Below are 20,762 nucleotides of genomic sequence, written 5' to 3' on the forward strand. Positions count from 1 at the left end.
GAAGATTGACCATCACTAGAGAATCAAACAGGAAAGTATACATTTCAGGTAATGAAAGGTGTTGAGGAGAAAGTAAAGCAGGCAATAGGACAGAGTGCCTTGGGGCAGAGGGGACAGACCTCAGAGTCCCCACCCTGTACATTACCTCATGGAAGTTTATAGTCAGAGGGGACCAACTTGTACGTAAGTGTAGAAATTGATGTAAAAGGACAGGTGTGGTGATGCTTTGGGGGAATAGAAACAAGGATTTGATCTAGCCAGGGAGCTCCAAGCATAGGCCTTGGATCTTGATGTAACAGAACCCATGGGGATGCAGTGTTTTTCCCCCACAAGCTTTCCCTTTGGCTCTAGATGGTCCCTGGGACCTATCCGTGACCAGCCAAGCTGTTCCATCTCCACCTCACTTTTCAGAAAACACTCTTAGGGATGTGGCTTCAGTATCATCAGCTTCCAGGTACAAAGTCCATATTAAATATTGTGAATGCCAACCTTAGTACATTATTGAAGATGTCAAAAGCCATCCAGGAGCAACAACCAAAAAAAACCCCCAAGCACTGCGTGTTCTGTTCCATCCTTGCACAGCTCATGCCTGTTAACTATCGTGTCCTGAGTTCTCCAAAGTTAACCTGCAGGGGCCCGTGGTCCAGAAGCAGCAGCAGCATCTCCTGGGGGCTGTGAGAGATGCAGGACCTCAGGCCCTGCCCCACCTACTGAAACAGAACCTGCATTTTAACCAGATTCCTAGGTCACCTATTTGCTTAGTAAAGATTCAGAAGTGCTGTCCCAGGGTACCCCTATGACCACTGTATATTCCTTCTTTTTAACAAACACTGCACATTTTTTGGAGGGGGATGAGGGATTACATGGAGAGAGAAGACCTAGACAGTCCTCTCTGCATGTCTTTTGGAGTATGGGAGAATTTCTGCCTGTTTGAAAATGAGAGAGTCCAAGCCCAACAGTGAGTTAAGGGTATGTAGTTTACTGTGTATATAAGTATTACGAGTCAAGGGAGAAGAGCTTCACAAATTACTTCTTGCAGCTGTTAAGAACATCTTCCCCCCGAAGGAGGCAATGTGTAGCCAAGCAGGCCTGAGAACCAAGCCCAGGTCCCAGCAGAAGTCAAACCAGAACAAGGGCTGCAGACTTCCTAAGAAGCCCCGTAAGCATAGTCTGGTAGCCTGAGATACCACCATGTCGTTTGGGGCATTTTTATTTCTAATTTCCTTTGCAGTTTAGAACTTGAATTTCAGCTTCATGGTAGACCATGGTATTGGGGAGATAAAAATCATAAAGAACACTTAGACTCACAATAAGAAACCATCACCAAGGGCTGCAGTTCCTTATTCATTAGTCATTACACAATCCATGGAGTCTGCTTGTAGCGTCTCTCCATAGCTTTCAACTGTGACTCACTGAAAATTAAATCAGCCCATTTTATAAACACTCTGTCACTCTATAGCCAAATGCTTTCAGATATCTTCATCATATCAGTGCACTGGTCATTAGAAGGCAGACCCGTAGCAGTTAACAAATTACAGCTGTGATTACAAAGCCAAAGTCCAGAACTCAAAGATTATAAAATTAACCTGTGTCCCAGGCGCACTTTAAAAGGGTGCCACAGTTTATGTCGATCTCCCAGAACCTGACACACAGCCAGCTTACAGGATGCTTACCGAATACAATCTTCCTGCAAGACCTTTACAATAAATCCAAGCTTAGAATGTATCAGATTTTAGGTACCGTAAAAGATGGTGTTTTCTCTCGATCAACAGGGCGATGAACATATATCTTTCCATTCGCATTATCTTCTATAGAAAACAAACCGATCTCTGGGTATTTATCCACTCCAGGTCCACTGATTAAATATATTAATTCCATGTCGGCAGACATATTATTGAACAGCTGGAAGGAGGAAAAATGAGGGAAAAAAGAGGATGAGAAGAAACCACTCTTCTTATCAAGTATCTAGGCTAAGATTCAAAGGCATTTTTATAGAACCATGCCCAGCCATTACAGATCTGAGAATTTATCCTCAAGAAATAAACCGATAAGTAAAGATGAAGGGACAAGGAACATGGCAGCAGTTTGGTTTGTAATAGTGAAAAATCGGAAACAGCATAAATGTCCATCCCGATGGAAAGAATCACGTAATGGTTCTCCCCTCGCATGGCATGGGGCTCTGCTGTTGTTCTGGAGTTACCTGTCCCACCCCAGAATGAGGGGTGTGACACGTGGCGAAACGAGGACGGCGACCAGCCGGAGTCACAGGAGTGACTGTGCAGAGAGATCTCTGATGGGATACAGAGCGATTTGTCAGTGCTGATCATCCCTCCAGGGGAAGAAGGGGCGTGAAATCGTACAGCTCACATTTACAAACTGCTTAGAAGGAGCCAGCCTTTACGTGCCTTACGTGGGTGGGCTAACCTGTCTAATCTTCAAATAGCCTTATGATGTAGGTACTATTGTTGACCCCATTGTACAAATGAGGAGGCAAAACATCTACCTAATTTATATGGTGAGGACGTGGCTCGTCTGGAACACGGACCCACTGAGTCCCCGGAGTCTTGGGAGTTTTCACGGTTGACCGTTGAGCCTTCCAACCTGTCTACAGTGCGCTTGTTTAGTAGGTACACATGATTTTTTTAAATATTGAATATGAATATTTAAACTTTTTTCTAGGAGTCACAAAACGTCAGAGCTGTAGGGGATTTAGTACGTAACCCAAAGAGCCACGGAGGTCGCGAAGGTGGTGGAAATGAACGGCAGGCGTCCAGCACCCCCACGGGACTCCTCCACCTCTGAGTGAGGGAGACGGCAGGGAGTGGTGGGAGCTGTGGGGCCCTGAGGACCTCAGGCCCCATCGTTAGCACCGTGTGGGGAGGTACCCTCCCTCCATGTGATCGGGCCTCCCCATTTTTAAAGAGCCTCTAGCGGTGCAGAATTTTTCATACAATCGCTCTATTCTTTTCCAATGTTTAAAATCATGGTACAATACACATAACATAAAATGTACTGTCTTAAGCATTTTTAAGAGCACAATTCAGTGACATTAAGTACATTTATAGGTCGTGTAGCCACCAGCACCATCCACCTCCAAACGCTGGTCATCTTTTGAAACTGAAGCTCTGTACCCAGTAAACAATGATTCCCCACAGCCCCTCCCACAGCCCCCGGCAACCCCTGTTTCACTTTATGTTATTTTTACTCTCCCTTTTGCCGCCGCCCCGCCATCCTCTGGTAACCACAATCTCCTTATTATTTGTAAATAATTATTTTTTTTGACAACAGACTTTACTGGGCCAAATAAAACAGGCCTGCAGGCTGGACTTAACCAGCCCGTTGCCATATGTGATTCTTTTTTTTAAATTAATTTTTACTGGCATATAGTTGCGTTACAATGTTGTGTTAATTTCTGCTGTGCAGCAAAATGAATCAGCTATTCGTATACATATGTGATTCTCAGTTTCTCAGCTCCCACTCACACGGAGAAGTGATTTGCCCAAAGTCACACACTTGGGTGGAGGCAGGGTGGGTTCTAGGACCCAGGCCTCCTGACTACCAGGCTACTGCTTCTGCTACCACTTCACTGCCTGGCGTCTGTAGGCTCCTCTTAACCAGAGAGGGTGGTGGGATCTTTCCTTAGAAAAGCCGCCTTACCTCACCCACCAGCTTGGGAAAGGGTCCTGAATCTTCCTCCTCCAGCTCCAAGGTGGTAATAATCCATCTTCTCTTGGATCGCCGTAGAGGCCGGCTGTCTCCCTGGAAATTACAGTGACCGAGGTGAGGAGGGTGGTGATGCAGGGGGCACAGTGATTGACACGCCTTCCCGCTCTCGTCCTCACACCAGCCTCTGGTGGGTAGCGATTCCAAGTGCCCGTTCTCTTTACAGCTTTAAACTGGGGGGCATGTGACACCCTAGGAGGTTACATGTTTATGTGGTGCGTGAGATAAATTTCAGGGGCTGTGAAGACACAGCACTAAAGATCATTGCCCAGCGTGTGCGAACGCCTTTTCTAAAGTAGACACGCACAGAGCTGCTGAAGCGATGGGAAAGTTAGCACCTGTTTCTCTCTCCATCTTTCTGAAATCCCTGGTGAGAAGGTCTCCATTCAGTGCTGCTAGACCTCCAGTGCTTCTCTGTCTACTCACGTCCCTTGTCACAGAGGCAGAGACGTAGACATTTGGGTCAGAGATTTGTCAGGCATGGGAATATAGGTGGAGTTTAACAATGTGGTTTCATTTGTTTTATATCTATTTTACAGTTGCCATCTATTTATGGTACGTATAGCCGGTTTGCAGCCTCATCCATTTTTATTCGGAACAGGTACTTTTAAAAAATTACGTCATTAGAAAGTGAGTTGATGACGGAAACTACAGGAAGGAAGCCTTCCTCAGGCGGGTGAGGATACGGCAGCAGCTGGTGCTGGTGGTGGTGCCCGCATCCCTCCTCTGCCCTGTACTCACACACGGGCAAATAGCAAGTCTGCTGTTTCTAGTTCCCTAAAGAGAAAAAGAGTGAGCAAACCTCTGGGCCAGCACGGGTGCTGGACCCCTGACGTTCACAGATTGCTCATGCTGTAATTAGACATAGAAGCATCGTCTGCAATTCCCTGCAATCCTTTGAGATTCTAAAAGGCCACATCTAGTGACTAATTTATTTTGTGCCCACCAAATACTCACAGGGCACTAAAGAACTCAAACCTGCAATCCAGCCTCTAAGTAAAGCAGTCTCACTCGGTTTCTCAAGAAACTGAATTCCACACCTCACCTTTGTGTGATGAGTAAGATCACCGTTTTCTTGTTGGACGCCGCTGACAACATCGACCTTGAAAATAAAAATGACCTTAATTAGCAGGAACTGTGGTTAGCAGAAGACAGAAGCTGCCCAAAGCCACATAAATCTTCCAGAATTAGAAAGGGGAAAAGGAACTGCGTTCGGTTTAGATAACTGTCATCCCTTGTTCTTGGCGTCTCAGTTCATAATTACCACTTCCCTTCGGTAACCACAGGAGGACTAACCAGAAAACCCTGGTCTAGTGTTACCAGTGGGAGGAACATTTAAAACCCTAAATGCTACTGTTATGTTAGCAAAACACAGTAAATGGGGCATCAAACTACCTAGTCAGGGTGAGTGCGCATGTAAAATAGCTCCAGATGTTAGCTGGTGGTGGGATGCAAGTGGACTTTTTCTCTGTTTTTTCTTTTATTTTTCCCTTATTTTTACGCTTTATCATACATTCATCAATAAAATTAAGGAATTTGGTACTTTACATTTACATAATGATTTACGTTGAGATATATTATCATTTTTATCTCCACAGCTTTCCCCTCAAAAGGAAAAAGAAACAAACCCAAACATGTACAGTAGGAGTGTTGAAGTAGAAAGAGGTAAGCCCTGCAGCGGATGTCAAACCAACACAGAACACGCATGCGTGTGCATACACGTGTATTTGTGTGCGCGCCCACAGCCACAGTTCTCCTTCATTCACTTTCACTGCCATGCAGCGTTTTACTACCTGAATAGAGGACAATGTATTTACCATTGCCTTGCAACGGCCATTTAGGTTATTTCCAGTTGTCTGTTACCACACACAAGGATGCTGTGGCTGTAGACAGCCGTATGCACACAGACAGTTTCTCTGGAGCCCAGTTTTCACGCGGGTTCACCGGGGGCCCTGACCCCTGTCTAGTACAGCTATTGTGCTGTGCGACATTTGCACTGATGGTACCAAAGAGTGGTGACCACACTGCTGGCACCTCAGAGCCGATGGAGGCCATGGCGCAGGCATCCTTCATCACCAGGCATGTGCGGGAAGGAGGGGGGAGGGGGGGAGAAGTGGGGAGGGAGGGGGAGTGGGGGGGGAGGGGGAAGGGGGAAGGAAGGAAGGGAGAGAGGAAGGAAGGGAAGAGGGAGGGAGGGAGGAAGGGAAGAGGGAGGGGGAATGGGGGGAGGAAGGAAAGGAGGGAGGGAGGGAGAGAGGGAAGGGGAGGGGAAAGAGCCAGTCTCATTTAGGAATGATGTAATTGGTGAATTCACTTCGTTACTGAAATCACTTGAGGCGATGAGGCGGGAAATGTTATTAATTTCATGCTGTCGCCACGCCTGTCTGCCTCGTAAGCGCTCTGTGTCTACGCGGGAAGCACACGTGAACCCCAGTGCTGCCATCCGTGTAGATGGCTTTCTCTCAAAGAAAAGCACGTGTGTGATTGTCAGCATTGACAGCTGAACAGGCCACTTGGTTTTTTTTTTTTTTTTTTTATGAAGCACCGTCTTCCTTGGAAGAATGACTGACCGCCCACGGCTGTTGGGGATTGGGTACTTGACAGACCCGTATTTGATACCAGTCAGCCCGTCACTTCACGAAAAACAATGGACCGTGTGCTGTTGCCAACGATAAAATATAAGCTTTCAAGCAAAAATTAGAATTCTGGAAAACTTGTGTCCGCTACTACGAGCTGGACAGCTTCCCAACAGGTAAAGATATTTCTGCCGATATCGGTGGAGAGATCAACGAATGTGATGTTTTGATTTTGCAGAGTGAAACATGTCAGCATTTGGAAGAGCTGCATAGCGCAGGGAGCTGAGTTTCCTACTGACTGAGACATCACGGCCAAAAATCACACACAGGTGAGAGTCATCCGAAATGCAAGAAACAGCAATGATTTTAACAGAACAGAGCAAGGAAAGTTCATCAATATGCTTTCAGATTCCACATTGCAGGTAACAGTTGAAAAAGGACCCCTTGTCAAGTTTGGGGGTGATATCAAAAAGAATACCCACAGCTATCTGTTCCAAGCTATTAAAATATTCCTCCCTTTCCACATACATACCTATGTGAGCCCAGAATTGCTTCACATACTTTAACCAAATGACATTTACAGCAGACTGAATTCAGGAGAAGCCAACTGTCTGCTTTTAAGCCGGACAGCCAAGAGATTTGTGAAAATATAAACCAGTGGGATTCTTCCAACTGAATGGAATTTTGAAAAATGTTTATTTTTCGTAGACGTGTGTGATTTATTTAACATGTAATGGATTTATCATTATCTTTAAAGAATTGAGAAACACGATTAAGATTTCCTGGTCTTGGGAATTCCCTGGCTGCCCAGTGGTTAGGACTCCAAGTTTCCACTGCAGGGGGCCCGGGTTCGATCCCTGGTCAGGGAACTAGGATCCCACAAGCCACATGGCGTGGCCGGAAAAAAAATGTCCCAGTCTTAATTTCTAACTTGGTAAGCATCAGTAAATATAACCACACAAGCAACAGCTCTCTGGGTTCTGCATAAAGTTTATGAGTGGAAAGGCATCCTGAGAGCAAGAGATCTGATAGCTGCTACTCTAGGATTTATACCTAAGATCTCTCAGGACAGGGTAAGTGATGATCACCAGCTCACCTAGATCCTACCAAACACCCTTGGCTGTGGTCACCCCACCACCACCTGTAAGGATCTATCCTTACCCTAAAGCTTGTCACAGCATGAAGGACTGTGTATTAGAGAGCAGTGTCACAGGAAATAAACATTCTCCAAACCTTCTTGTGGGTGGCCACCCTCCTGGTAGGTGGGGGATATCACTGGGTCGTCTGGTTTTGTTCATGTCAAATATAACCATGTGGGCTTCCCTGGTGGCGCAGTGGTTAAGAATCCGCCTGCCAATGCAGGGGACACGGGTTCAATCCCGAGTCCGGGAAGATCGCACATGTCTCGGAGCAGCTAAGCCCGTGCGCCACAACTACTGAAGCCCATGCGCCACAACTACTGAAGCCTGTGTGCCACAACTACTGAAGCCACTGCACTGAGAAGCCGGCCCACCCAAAGGAAGAGTAGCCCCCGCTGTCCGCAACTAGAGAAAGCCCATGCGCAGCAACGAAGACCCAACGCAGCCAATAAATAAATTTATAAAAAAAAACAACAACAAAAAGAAACCAAAAAAACCCATGATATGTGTTTCCTGCCACAGACTCCATTTCTATCTTTTTCCCTAAAGGCAAAGAATTTTTTTTTTAACTCTTTCCGTTCCAAAATCTCAAACATCAATTTATTCAGACAACAACTGCTTCTTGATTAATGTCGCTAATTTTAAATTAAGGGCCTAATCAGGTGTGTAATCTTAAAATGGAGAAAATTGCAGGTCCTGCAACAGGATGAAGCAATTCACTTCATTTCTAAGACAGGTATATTTCTGGGTGGCCCAGGTCTTGAACAAGGAATACATTAAGGTGTTGTCTCCTCTCTGGCCTCAGTTTGCCCTTCTGCGAGCGAGGGTGTGAGGCGAAGTGTCTGTAAGGGCCCTTTCAGCGGGAAGCTCTAGCTTCGTTTTCCTGTGATGACACATCAATGGTGCAGCCGGGAGTCACGTAGCGCTGGAACGAGGTCTGCAGTAGTAAGTGCATTTCTTCCCCCCAGAGACACCCGAAATTTCACATCCGTGTGTGTACGTGTGTGTCGTTTCCCCTCTCTTCATAACAGCTTGGAATTAACTTGCACTGTCTTGTCTGGGTGAGGCAGGAAGACTGGAAACAATTATATTTGCCGAAATGATCCTGTAAGTACGCTTATTAAATTTCTTATCCCTGCCAGTTTTAGGCTGTTTGTCCAGAATACTGTTCAAAAGGTCTCCATAATGCTTTCTACAATGCGACAGGAGAGGAAACTTTCTCAAAGCGTGTCTCTGGCTGCAGCGTCCGCCTACGTCATGGGAGTGGCAGGTGGGAGGTCACTGCAAGGTCCAGCCTGCCCATCACTCGACAGGTGCTGCCGGACTTGAGGGCATGTCAGCAGCACTGTGCAGGCCGGGCTGAGGCCTCTGGGAGGAAGTTATCTTTATCTCAGGAAATGGAGGCTTTATGTTTATAGAAGTTCCTAAAGAACTAAGAAGCCTATGTGGAAATAATTCTTTCCTGAAAAAATTTCATTTTTGATAGTAAACTTGAATTCAAGAGTGGTTTTTTACTTAGGTATAACTGACATGCACCATTATGTTAGTTTCATGAGCACACATACAGGATTCAATCAGTATTTGTATTTTGAAATGATCACAACTCTGCTTAATATCTAACATTTATCGTAACGGATTTTTCTTCTTGTTATAAGATCTTTTAAGATCCACTCTCTTAGCACGTTTCCTTACTTTTTAAAATTTATTTATTTATTTATTTATTTATTTATTGCCTGCATTGGGTCTTCATTGCTGCACACAGGCTTTCTCTAGTTGCGGCGAGCAGGGGCTACTCTTCATTGTGGTGCACAGGCTTCTCATTGCAGTGGCTTCTCTTGTTGCAGAGCACAGGCTCTAGGTGCGCACAGGCTTCAGTAGTTGCAGCACACGGGCTCAATAGTTGTGGTTCAAGGGCACTAGAGCACAAGCTTAGTAGTTGTGGCTCACAGGCTTAGCTGCTCTGAGGCATGTGGGATCTTCCTGGACCAGGGATCGAACCCATGTCCCCTGCACTGGTAGGTGGATTCTTAACCACTGCACCACCTAGGAAGTCCCTCTTAGCAAGTTCCAAATATGCAATACAGTCTTATTAACAGAGTCGCCATGCTGTACATTTCAGTTGCTTTAAGCTACCCAGTTTGTCCTTCATAATGGCAGCCCTTGGAGACTAGTACCTGGTCCAAACACATTCTCTGCATGCAGAAGCTTGGCTGAGCCTTTACAGGTGCAGACTCGGCCTGGAGCAGCAGAACACTGGGTTCCCAGGGCTCTTAGAGCAGAGACGGGCCACTCTGTCTCCTGCCAAGGGCTCAGTGTCACCTCTGACCACACGGTCCCTCACTTCCTTCAATCCGCCAACTCTGCTGTTCTTGAATGAAGGGGTCTGAGTGAATTAATCGGGCAGAGCATAAATGCAAACAAACTTTTTGAAGACAAGTCCACTCCGAATTTCCCAGATTCAGAACAACAGCAACAACCCACTGTAACAGACTTTGTTCACTAACTTCTTTCTCAAACCCTCCCTCCTCTTGGGTCCTGGAAGCTGCCACAGCCCAGAACTGAGCATGTGCGGTCTCTCAGGGTTGGAAATGGCAAATAGGGGGCCAGGACCCTGCTTCTGTGGCTCGTCGTGGAATCTGGGACTAAGATCCGCAGCAGAGTCACAGCTCGGTCCTTTGCTTCATGTCAGGATGGCAAAGCAAGGGTGGGAGGTTTGCGGAGAAAACTGTCTAGACATTGCAGCTCTTTAGCAGAATGGGTGCCAGTTTTAAATCTGGAGGTCAGAGGAGAGGGGAGCGGGTGCCTGCTTTGCATGTCAGAGTCGGTGAGCAGCCCGTGTGGGGGGAGGAGGTAGGGGTGGAGAGGCAGAGGTTACTGATAGCCCATTCAGCAAATATTTGGGCACCTCCTGGGCACAAAGGACTTCGACAATTAAGGGTCCAGAGTGCACGCTGCTCAAGTCCTCTGAATCCTGTTGCATCCCATTCTCTCCCTCACCTTGATCCCCGGGAATCTATATAAAGCTGCTTTCACCAATCCCTACCCACAGTCCAATCCCGCTGGCCACCCCACCCACCACATCCTCAGAGGTGAATTAACCTTCCCGGGCTCTGCACTAGCACAACAGAAAGGAGAAAAATACACCTCTGTTTCCCAATGAGTCCAGTTAGGGGTAAGGGCAGGAGTAAGAGGAAGATGGGGACAGGGTTTGATTTGTGATGTATGCAAATCCAGACTAACATCGGCTATTAAAACAGGATTCTACCAGAACACATAAGTTCATGTGGCAAAAAGTAACCAAGAAAGTTCTCTGGACACCAAGCAAAGGATGCCAAACAAGGCGTCCAGTTTCAGAAGCAGAGCTGGCTATGGAATTCGGGACTTTTTGTTGCCTCTTTTGTTTACTGTAACGCCCCAATGCCTGTGAAAGCACCTGGCCCAGCCCAGGCACTGAGTGAATAGAGCAACTGTGTCACCAGGGCTGGGGAAACAGAAAGATGCGGATTCTCCGCATTTCCTCATTGACGCCCGCAACCACCAGGTCAAATAAGCACAAGCATTAGCTCCACTTTCAGGTGGAGGAAATGACGCCCAACAAGGTGAACGTAAAACCTCTGAACCCAGTTGCCCAGGCCACACCCGCAGATCATCTCGATCGGAAGCCCAGAGGGGCTGGTGTCCGGACATCAGGAGCTCCGAGAAGAGTTGAACTTAAACCACGGTGAGGACGGAGGCCAAGTGAGCAGCCCAGGTCTCCAGCCCGGTTAGGTGCTGAGCAGCCCAGCGCAGACCCAAAATCTTGGCCCCCACCCACTGCGGGGCCTCCTGCCTCTGCCCCTAGCTGGGCTTACAAGGGAGAACTCGGGAGGCCCACGGGAGCCCCCACGGCCCTCCCTCCCCATCTGAGGACAGCGACTAAGCCGGCCGTGACCACAAGCATTCAGGGCGTCCACTCTGCCCGCTGTAAGCACAAGCAGAACAAGCCCGTACTCTTCTCACCTTGATTCTACTCTTTGTTTCCCAGTGGAGCCGTGGCAACAGATGGGGGACGGGGGATTTGGCCCTCCCACCCCCATCGGTTTGCTCAAACCGTGTTTGACATGCACAGTTGAGATTCCCTCAGTCTCGAGTAAGGCGCATAGAAGTATCCTTAGGAAACGTGTTGATATCAATCTAGAAGCATGTGTGCTATATAAACCAGTTTTAAGGCGCGTCCCCTTAGCCGGTTCCTACTACTCCCCCAAACATGTCATGGCTCTAAACTCCTCCTTTGTATACACTCTGGAGCCCCTTTTCCTCCCTGTTCTAAAGCGCCAAGCACCCTGGCTCCCAGGTGCAGCTGATCACACGCAGTAACCGCCTCCCTCCGGCCCCCACCCCCACCACCCCCGCCCCCTGCCCTTTATCGTCAAAGGGTCAGAGCCAGCTGGAGCTGTGACCTCCTTGCCCGGCACCTGGCAGGTAGATCCCTTGCTCCGGGTTCTGGGAACCAGCCCCCGCTCACCTGCAGCAGCAGCAGCAGCAGCCCAAGAAGACGCAGCGGTGGGGGGTGGGCCCTGGGGCTCATGCTGGTGTGAGGATGCCTGGGATGAACCCAGAGCCCGCGGGCGATGGCCAGTCCTCCCGGGTCGTGGGCTCACCTGCGGCCCGTCCTTCCCAGCGGGCCCTCTCCTCCAGTCTCTCTCTGATCACTTTGTCCCAGGCACTCTCATCCCAAATGTCCCCTCCCTGCTCCCAGGCCTTTCTTGGCTTATCAGAGTGGGGTGGGCTGAGCCTTAGCCTTTAACCTCACAAGCTGCAAGCAGAGTTCTTAGGAAGGGAGTGGGAGGAAATAAAACTGTCCCAGCCACATGCGCGGGAAGGCCTCAGGCTGGGAATCTGACCCCAGGAGATCAGGGCTCCGTTGAAAGCGAAACCAGTGTCTGTGGGGAAGCCGGGGTGTGGTTACCTTGCTTTTGTTTCTTTGATTTTGTTTCCAAAATCAGTGGCATCCCCAATGATCTCTTTCTGTAGCAGCATATTTTAATGTTTATTTCCTTATACGCTATTGTTTGAAACCAACGAACTGGAAAAGGAAAGAATAACTTTATTAAAGAAAAAAGAAAAGGAAGTTGTTGTATCACAAAGGGAGTCCAACTGGAGGATGGAAGATGCCTTAGAGGACGGGGCGGGGAGGGTGGGGGGGACTCAAGGGGGGGTGGGGGGGAGTCAAGGGAGGGAGGGAATACGGGGATATGTGTATAAAAACAGAGGATTGAACTTGGTGTACCCCCCCCAAAAAATAATAAATAAATAAATAAAATTTAAAAAAAAAAAGGAAAGGAAAAAAGAAAGAAAAGGAAAAGGAAACTTTCTACTTTCCAAAGCACTAACAATTTTTATCCCAACCATGTCTCGAGGCTCTGGGGTTTACAGACTTTTTCTGCCAACATCTCTTTTACACTTAGATAAATCTGCCTTTTTGAGTTTGGGATTAAAAGGAGAGGGAGGAGGGATGGGAAAGGGACTCCCTATGGGTGGGGTCTCTATAGCAACCTGGGGTCTTTGCACTGGAATTCTGAAAAAAAGACAAGTTGAGGTTCTACCATGCCAGTGCTTAAGGCTGCAGTAACCAAGTTTAAAACAGAATCTGACATCCATTAGTCCTCATTGCCTCACATATAACCTTGTTATCACATCACCTTGTTTAAAATAGTACACAGTTCTTCAGCAGATGAGATAGCAGTTAGGCTTTCTTGTCTGAACATACATTCATAGCTCTGCAAGAGGCTGCTGCACGTTTTAATTTGAATAGTGTATAATCTGAACCCAAACTAATAGTTTGTTATTGAAAAGAGTAACATGTAATTTTAAGACCTCTCTGTATTTCGTGTGCAGAAAGAGAAGCAGAATAATAATTATCAAATTTATAACTTTGCATTTATTTTCAAAGTAGATATTTTGATTCCATGTATGTCTATTGAAAAACTGGGTTAAGTTAGGGTCACTAATTCAGAATTTATAGATCAGGTAAGCTAAACCATGTGGAATGGTCGTGAGAGACGCAGGTTGCACGCCCCTAATGCTGGCGCTTTAAATGCGGATCAAGAAAGATGGTGTGTTGGCCTCCAGAGGTCTGGAGAGGGCCTGGGGAATGTGAGTGAGGGGTTCCACTTTTATATCTCCTTCAAGTTGAAAAAAATGGACATTTAATATATTAAAAACCAACCAAATTTTCAACATCCTCAAACATGTAAAACTTATGAGAAAAGAGTTAACAAAAAAATAAAAACATTTAAAACTAACTGAGAGAGAAGCCAGCTTCCCATATGGCGATCCTTCTCAGTTAGGCTGTGACTCACTCAGCTGGCGACTCTGGGTTTCACCTGCCACATGTCTTAGGTGAGTCAGAGCTGGAAGATGTCTTGTTTCTCTTTCTGTTCTGTGTATCAAGGATTCCGGGGAAGAGGATATATTGCTGTGTCCTTAGAGGTGCAGTAATACCTTATGGCCACAAGGTGGCAGCTCCCAGGGCAAAAGAAGCTGAAAGGGAAACCGCAATGGTGAGGTGTTTCTTGATTAAAAGGAAGGTAAGGGTGAGAACGAATTACCTAGACCCTACAGTCTCACCGTGGGTGTTGAGAGGTGCCCAACCCACCTCAAGGTCTTGGTATTTTTTGTAACGAGTGCTTCTAAGCAAGGGTTAATTTTGTCTGGAATTATCTGTCGGTCAGGGTTCCTGCAAGTGCCAGGCACTGGCTGAATTTCACTTTCAAGGCTGTGAGTCAAGACAACTGGAACATGTCCACCTTCCCTCTTTTCAGGCAAAGCGTGTCGCATGGGCGGTTTCTACTTGCCTGGGAAGTGGTGAGTCGAGTCCTTAACTGGTGAGTTCACGACCTTCTAAAAAGAGACACCAACAGTTAGGACCAGACACCTCAGGATTCCCCAAAATGGCAGAACTGACCCCGTGGCCCCCAAACTGCCCCACAGCCCAGGCTCCTGGCCCCACCCCACCCACTGGTGAGGAGTCTAGGGAGGGGCGGGGGTCAGCTGGCTTCCTTGGGCCTCATGTGCACTGAGAGCTGATCCCACCTTCCCTGCTGCGGATGGATGGGATGCTTTCTTTCCACGTCAGGAAATCGGTGGGTTGGGTTTTTCCAGTGAATGGGACCTGAGCTTCCCAAGAATCGCTGGTCACTCGTGAGGGTCACTGCAAGGCAAGGCCCTGGAGCCCCATCCTGACTCAGACTTCTGCTTGGACAGTGGCTGGCTGGCCAAACCCTGTGCCCAGCTGACACGAAGGGCCTTGTGGTGGACAGCAAGACTCAGCGAAGGATAACAGACACGTGTCCATCACTTCCTCCATTTGGCTTGGCAAGCAGACAATCTCTCCTTTAGGTCAAGTCCACATCGAAGAAGGAAAATGGTCAAGTACAAGCCTCCTTACTGCCTCCCCAGAGGGATGTTGTTGGTGAGGAGGCGGAGGACACCTCATATGCGTAGAGGGGTCCAGCGTTGGACATTTGGACGCCTTCTCCATGGAGGTGAGCCAGCCTCCGTGACCACCTGGAAACAGAGAAGAGGGAGGGAAGGGAGGCGTCCCAGTGAGACCCACGGTCATGCCCTCCTGTGTTGGTGGGAGCCGGAGAGAAGAGGGGAGGGTCTGTTCTTATAGTCACAGGAAACCTTTAACTTCTGAGAACAGCCTCCAAGGCACAAAACAAAAAACCCGTGGAAGGGCTGTGTTTCCAGAAGCGGGGAAGTGGTTCCCAGGAGCCCAGCCCTGCCACATGGAATGATCACCTTTCAACAAAACGTATCAACAAAACAACAACTGCCTGGAGGCTCTGGAGAGAGACCAAAGGCAGCTGAAACTGGGGGGGAGCCAGGCGCTTGGAAGAGGATGGACAGACGCAGACGGGCCGAGAGCCAGGTGTTCACGCGGGCTCTGGGTACTGAGCGTGTGGGTGTTCCCTGCACAGTTCTTTCAACTTTTCTGTATGTTCCAAATTTTTTACAACACAATATTGGTGAAAAGAGCCATTGAAGTGAATTTGACTCCAGCAGTAAAAAAAAAAAAAAATTCCAAGCTATTATTTACTGTAGTTTTACCCCAATGTCAATATCATGTATCTAGTTGTAGCCCAATATCTAACATGTGTATGAGCGAACACATCTAACGTGTGTTAGATTTCATGCCGGAATAAAATAATTCATCATTTGTACTTCCTGACTTATTGTCAGTGACTCACAAATGTTTGTCTCTTCTATAGTAGTCACAGAGGTTGATCAGAAGTGGTTCCTTATGTTTTAGTATTTTGTGTCCACCACCGGGCCTGGCCAGAAAATTCCCTTTGAGAGGTTTTAATCTCTTCTCCCTATTTGTTCAACTAATTATTGTAGATGAACAATTAGGAGGGGAAATGCTGCCAAATACAACAGATTGGAGTGTTTTCTGCTTTTTGCAAGTATAGTCTAATACTAATAATATTGATAGAATTACCAAGCTCTTTTTTTCAGTTGTTTATGTATGTAACTGTTTTTATGCTTTTTTAGGGAAGAAGAAGGGAGATAAAGAGAAAGATTTGAGGCTATTGACCTTGTCTTCCCACATAAACTATCCTGTTGAGGTAAAATATATATACTTCTTTTTTTAATTAGAATATTTTCAGTTAAACTTGGTGGATCGTTTCATTATTGCAGAAGACCTATTAGCAAAAAGCATTTTTTTCGGTATTTAGGAAAAATGCCAAGTTCTTTTTTTCTTTCTCTTCACTTTCTGAAGGTGGACGTCTCCAGAGAGATGAGTTTAGAGGAAAAGCTTGGTGACGGAAGTGGTGGCCCTTCCAAACCTGGCCACAATGTTGCATGTGGTGTGTGAAAAAGTCAGCGGAAGGAAGGGTGAGTTCACACCTGGAGTTTAAAAATAGAATAGTGTGGATGTGAGAAAAGTACTCAAGGTGGACATGTTCTGAGAAGCCGCCACTCCTTCGGACTCGCCTGTGGCACAGGTCGTCAGAGCTAGAAAGCACTCAGGTTAGTGTCCTATTCTCTTTTGTTTTAATTGAAGGATAGTTGATGTAAAATATTAACAAGTTACAGGTGATACACAATTTTTAAAGATTATATTCCATTTATAGTTAGTATAAAAATATTGGTTATATTCCCTGTGTATATCCTTGTGGCTTATTTTTTTTCTTGTAGCTTATTTTATATATAACAGCTTGTATCTCTTAATCCCCTACCCTACATTGCCCCCTCCCCGCCCCCCCCGCTGGCGACCACTAGATTGTTCTCTGTATCTGTGTCTGCTTCTTTTTTGTTATAGTCACTAGTTTGTTATGTTTCTTAGATTCCATATATAAATGATATCATTCAGTATTTGTCTTTCTCTGTCTGACTTATCTTGCTTAGCACTACGCCTTTCAGGTCCATCCATGTTGTCGCAAATGGCAAAATTTCCTTCTTTTTTATGGCTGAGTAGTGACCTGTTCTTCAGGTGAAGAGCCAGCTAAGTGCCTTTAAGCCCTGGAGGAAGTAGACGGGTAAGCAAAAGACTTTGTTAGTGGCTAAAGCACGTGAGGGGGCTGGTCCAGCAGGTGAAAGGCTGTCAAAGCAGCCACCTCAACCTTGCAGACTTTAAGTACCATAAACGCAGGTTTCTCGAACTTTAACTTCCAAAGATCTTGTTACAATGCACACTTTGATTCTGGAGGTCAGCGTTTACCTTTACCTTTGTGTGTGCCAACTTAAAAAAACGCACAATGTGAGAGATGTGAGTTAAGTTTTATTTGGGGCAAAATGAGGACAATAGCCCGGGAGACAGCATTTCGGAGAGCTCTGAGAAACTGCTCCAAAGAGGCGGGGGGAGGTCAGTACATGTGATTTTGGTGAAGGGGCGTGCGTGCAATTGAGCACATATTTTTTGCAGAAGGTTCTGCTGGTCTCGAGGAGCAGGCATCACCAGGAAGGGCTTTAGTGTTTTTCTAGATACAAGGAGATACAAGAGGTGGACTCATAAAATTGGCTCCTGAAAACATCTAACAATCTGAAGACCTGTTCTGCCAGTTTTCCCAGAGCACAGAGGGCGTCATGTCTGCTCTCCACCCTGAACTCCTTTCAAGGGGTGTTGAAGGTCAGTGGGTGCAGCAGCACATGATTTCATCCTTGTAGAGGCAGAGGGCAAGTGCCCGTGGCGAGTGCCAATTTGTAGTTGACATGGGGAAGGAAAAATAATGTTCCCCCTACCTTTCTAGCCTCTTGTCTGAGATCCCCTGTAATAAAAGACAGATTAACGGGAGAAAAACCAACAGAACTTGAATAACCTGTAAGGCCCCTGTGTATGTGGGAGAGACGCAGGAGAAGTGAGGGACTCCCAGAAATGGCCAGGCCCCCACAAGTAACATCTCTAGCTAAAGACAAAACATGTTGAATTTGGGGGTGCAAGTGACAGGAGGTTGTCAGGAAAAGCACAGGAAGTGAAAGTATAGTTGTTACGCAGATGTAACTCCAGCCTGAATATGAGTTTATAAGCTTAATAAGAATTTCTAGATTTCGTTCATTTTCCCCTTCCAGAATCAGAGAGGAAGACACCCTCACAAATGGAGATTTCCCTTAAAAATATAAACGTCTTTTACAAAAGGGTAACATCTCAGTTTTCAGAGCCTCTCCAGTGTCTGCTGTTTCTCAAAAATAATCAGCCTAAAAAGATCCTCATGCCAAAGAGGCATATTCTGGGGTGGCAAATTCTGTCCCCCTTCACCCTCTTCGGGTTCTTTTCTGCTGGGCCTGACAGCTGCATTGACATGAGACGGATCAACAGGAGAAGAGCACACCCGTTTATGTATCACAAGTCTTCCATGACACAGGCGGCTTCATAAAGAAGGACGATCCAAAGAAATGGCAACACTTACTTGCTTTTAGGTTCAGTTGACCAAAGTGGGCGATTGTGGAAAAGTGATGACATGATGTGGGGAGCATGGAGGAAGGTAAGAATTCTTTGAACAAGTAAAGTCTGTGTAGCATTCTCTTGGTCTTCACTTCTCATCCCTGATGATAAAAAAAGGTAACTTCCCTTCTGGTATAGGGAGCACATCTTTCATAGAGGAATTTCATCCCCTGCTTTTATGAAAAAGAAGAAAGGTAAGTGTTTTTCTTGTTATTTGCTGTTTAAGTGCCTTTCACTCAAAATCATGCATATGCCAGGGTGACGTATTTTGGGGTGGTGTGTCCTGAACTCCTTCACGGTTAGTGGGTCTGAAGTGGGGTTCACGATGTGAGGAGCAAGGCATAAAACTGGGCTAGCTGAATGGAATCGAAAGTTAAATATGCAAAATATCATGCAAGCTGGGACAGTTATACGTATGACTATCCCATTTTTAAAACTGCATATACATTTTCCAGTGTCATCGCAGTTAATTTCTTAAATACCAAATTGCTGCGGACAGAGATACATGAATGGTATTTTTTGAAACAGGGTCTCTAGGAGGATTTTTATGTTTTGTTTTGGTTTTTGGCTGAGTTGGGTCTTTGTTGCTGTGCTCGGGCTTTCTTCAGTTGTGGCGAGTTGGGGCTACTCTTCATTGCGCCACGTGGGCTTCTCATTGCAGTGGCTTCTCTTGTTGTGGCTCTAAGCACGTGGACTCAGTAGTTACAGCACACGGGCTCAGTAGTTGTGGCACATGGGCTTCGTTGCTCCATGGCGTGGGATCTTCCCAGATCAGGGATTGGGACCAGGGATCGAATCTACATCCCCTGCTTCGGCAGGCATATTCTTTTTTTTTTTTTTTAAGCTCTTTATTGGAATATAATTGCTTTACATTCTTGTACCAGCTTTTGAGGTACACCAAAGTGAATCAGCTGTATTTATACATACATCCCCATATCCCCTCCCTCCCACAGGTCCCTCCCACCCTCCCTGTCCTGACCCTCTAAGGCATCACCCATCATCGAGTTGATCACCCTTTGTTATACAGCAACTTCCCACTGGCTATCTGTGTTACAGTTGGTAGTGTATATATGTCTATGCTACTCTCTCACTTCGTCCCGGATTCTGCTTCGCCCCCGCCCCCCCCCCCAAACCCCACGTCCTCCAGTCCGTTCTCTGCATCTGCATCCTTATTCTTGCCCTGTCACTGGGTTCATCAGTACCATTTTTTGTTTGTTTTTTAGATTCTGTATATTTGAGTTAGCATACAGTATTTGTTTTTCTCCTTCTGGCTTACTTCACTCTGTATGACAGACTCTAGGTCTATCCAGCTCATTACATATAGCTCCATTCATTCCTTTTCGTGGCTGAGTAGCAGGCAGATTCTTAACCATCGCACCACTACGGAAGTCCCTGAAGATTTTTATAAATGAATGATTTATGTTCCTTCATTGAGCACTGTTTCTATGCTATAAATAGTGTTTTCTGATGTTAAATTAAAGATGCAAGGAGGCTTTTGGACTGAGGTGGTTTTAACCCCTTCCTCGCCTACCTAAGCAAATGAAACCCTAAGCAATATTTCCTGTAAATGCCTCAAAAGTAAGGAAAACAACCCAATCACAGGCAGCCAATCAGGCTTTCCCAAATGGTGCAACCACTTAAGCCACAGCTAATCAAATGATGTCTTTGCTTCTGCATCCTCTCTATAAAATTTTCTGCCCTCAGCTCCTGTCTGGGAAGTAGTACTCCTAACCTCTAAGGCTTTGGTGCTGCTCAATCTGAATTGATTTTTTGCTCAAATCAATTCTTAAATCTTTCAAAGAGAAAAACTTAATCTCCTTGTGTCTGAAGAATCAAACAGTCCTCCCCCCCCCCACCATGTCTTTTTGATTACAATAAAAATCTCTCCATTTGATCAGAAGGCACTCACAGTGCCAATCCAATGCTGCCTGGAAAGGCTTAGTCGCCACCTCGTGGATAAGAAAATAGCCACATCCAAAAACAATCTACCATTTTCTGTACAAACTAAAGATTTAAAACCTCCAGCACGGTTAACTTTCAAATGATCAAAAAATTATTTGTAAACCCCGTTAAAACCAAGACAGCGGCCCCCAAATGAGTCCCTTCTGCTAAGCCCCACTTCACCAAACTAAGACTTGGTCACAGTTTCGGCTCTCCTGAAATGGAATCTTAAGCCAGTCTGTGGGGAATAGCCTCATCGGGACTAGTTATCTGCCCGGTCGCCCTCTGCCATCCTGGCCCCTAAAGGAAGGTGACCTTGCCACAACCAACCTGCTTCTGGCTGGTGTTAACTTTCCTGTCCGGCTCCCTTTTGCCTGTAAAGGTGTTGCTTCGCACAGCCTGTCAGAGCTCCCTTCTAGCTGCTAGATTAGATGCTGTCAATTCATGAATCAC

At 46.4% G+C, this 20,762-nt stretch overlaps 1 protein-coding gene across 1 annotated transcript in view; it reads right to left on the reverse strand.

The window, feature by feature from the left end:
* CDH26 (cadherin 26) overlaps positions 1 to 4,442 on the reverse strand; it is a 38,102-nt gene extending 33,660 nt beyond the window's left edge. The window contains exons 1-3 of the mRNA XM_057702236.1: positions 4,410 to 4,442; positions 3,658 to 3,759; positions 1,741 to 1,902 (exon numbers count right to left, since the gene is read on the reverse strand). Coding sequence (XP_057558219.1) covers positions 1,741 to 1,902; positions 3,658 to 3,759; positions 4,410 to 4,442 — 297 coding nt within the window. The remainder of the gene's footprint in view (positions 1 to 1,740; positions 1,903 to 3,657; positions 3,760 to 4,409) is intronic.
* Between the last annotated feature and the right edge of the window lie 16,320 nt (positions 4,443 to 20,762).

This window comes from Hippopotamus amphibius, chromosome 12, assembly GCF_030028045.1.
Source record: "Hippopotamus amphibius kiboko isolate mHipAmp2 chromosome 12, mHipAmp2.hap2, whole genome shotgun sequence".
Lineage (NCBI taxonomy): Eukaryota > Metazoa > Chordata > Mammalia > Artiodactyla > Hippopotamidae > Hippopotamus > Hippopotamus amphibius.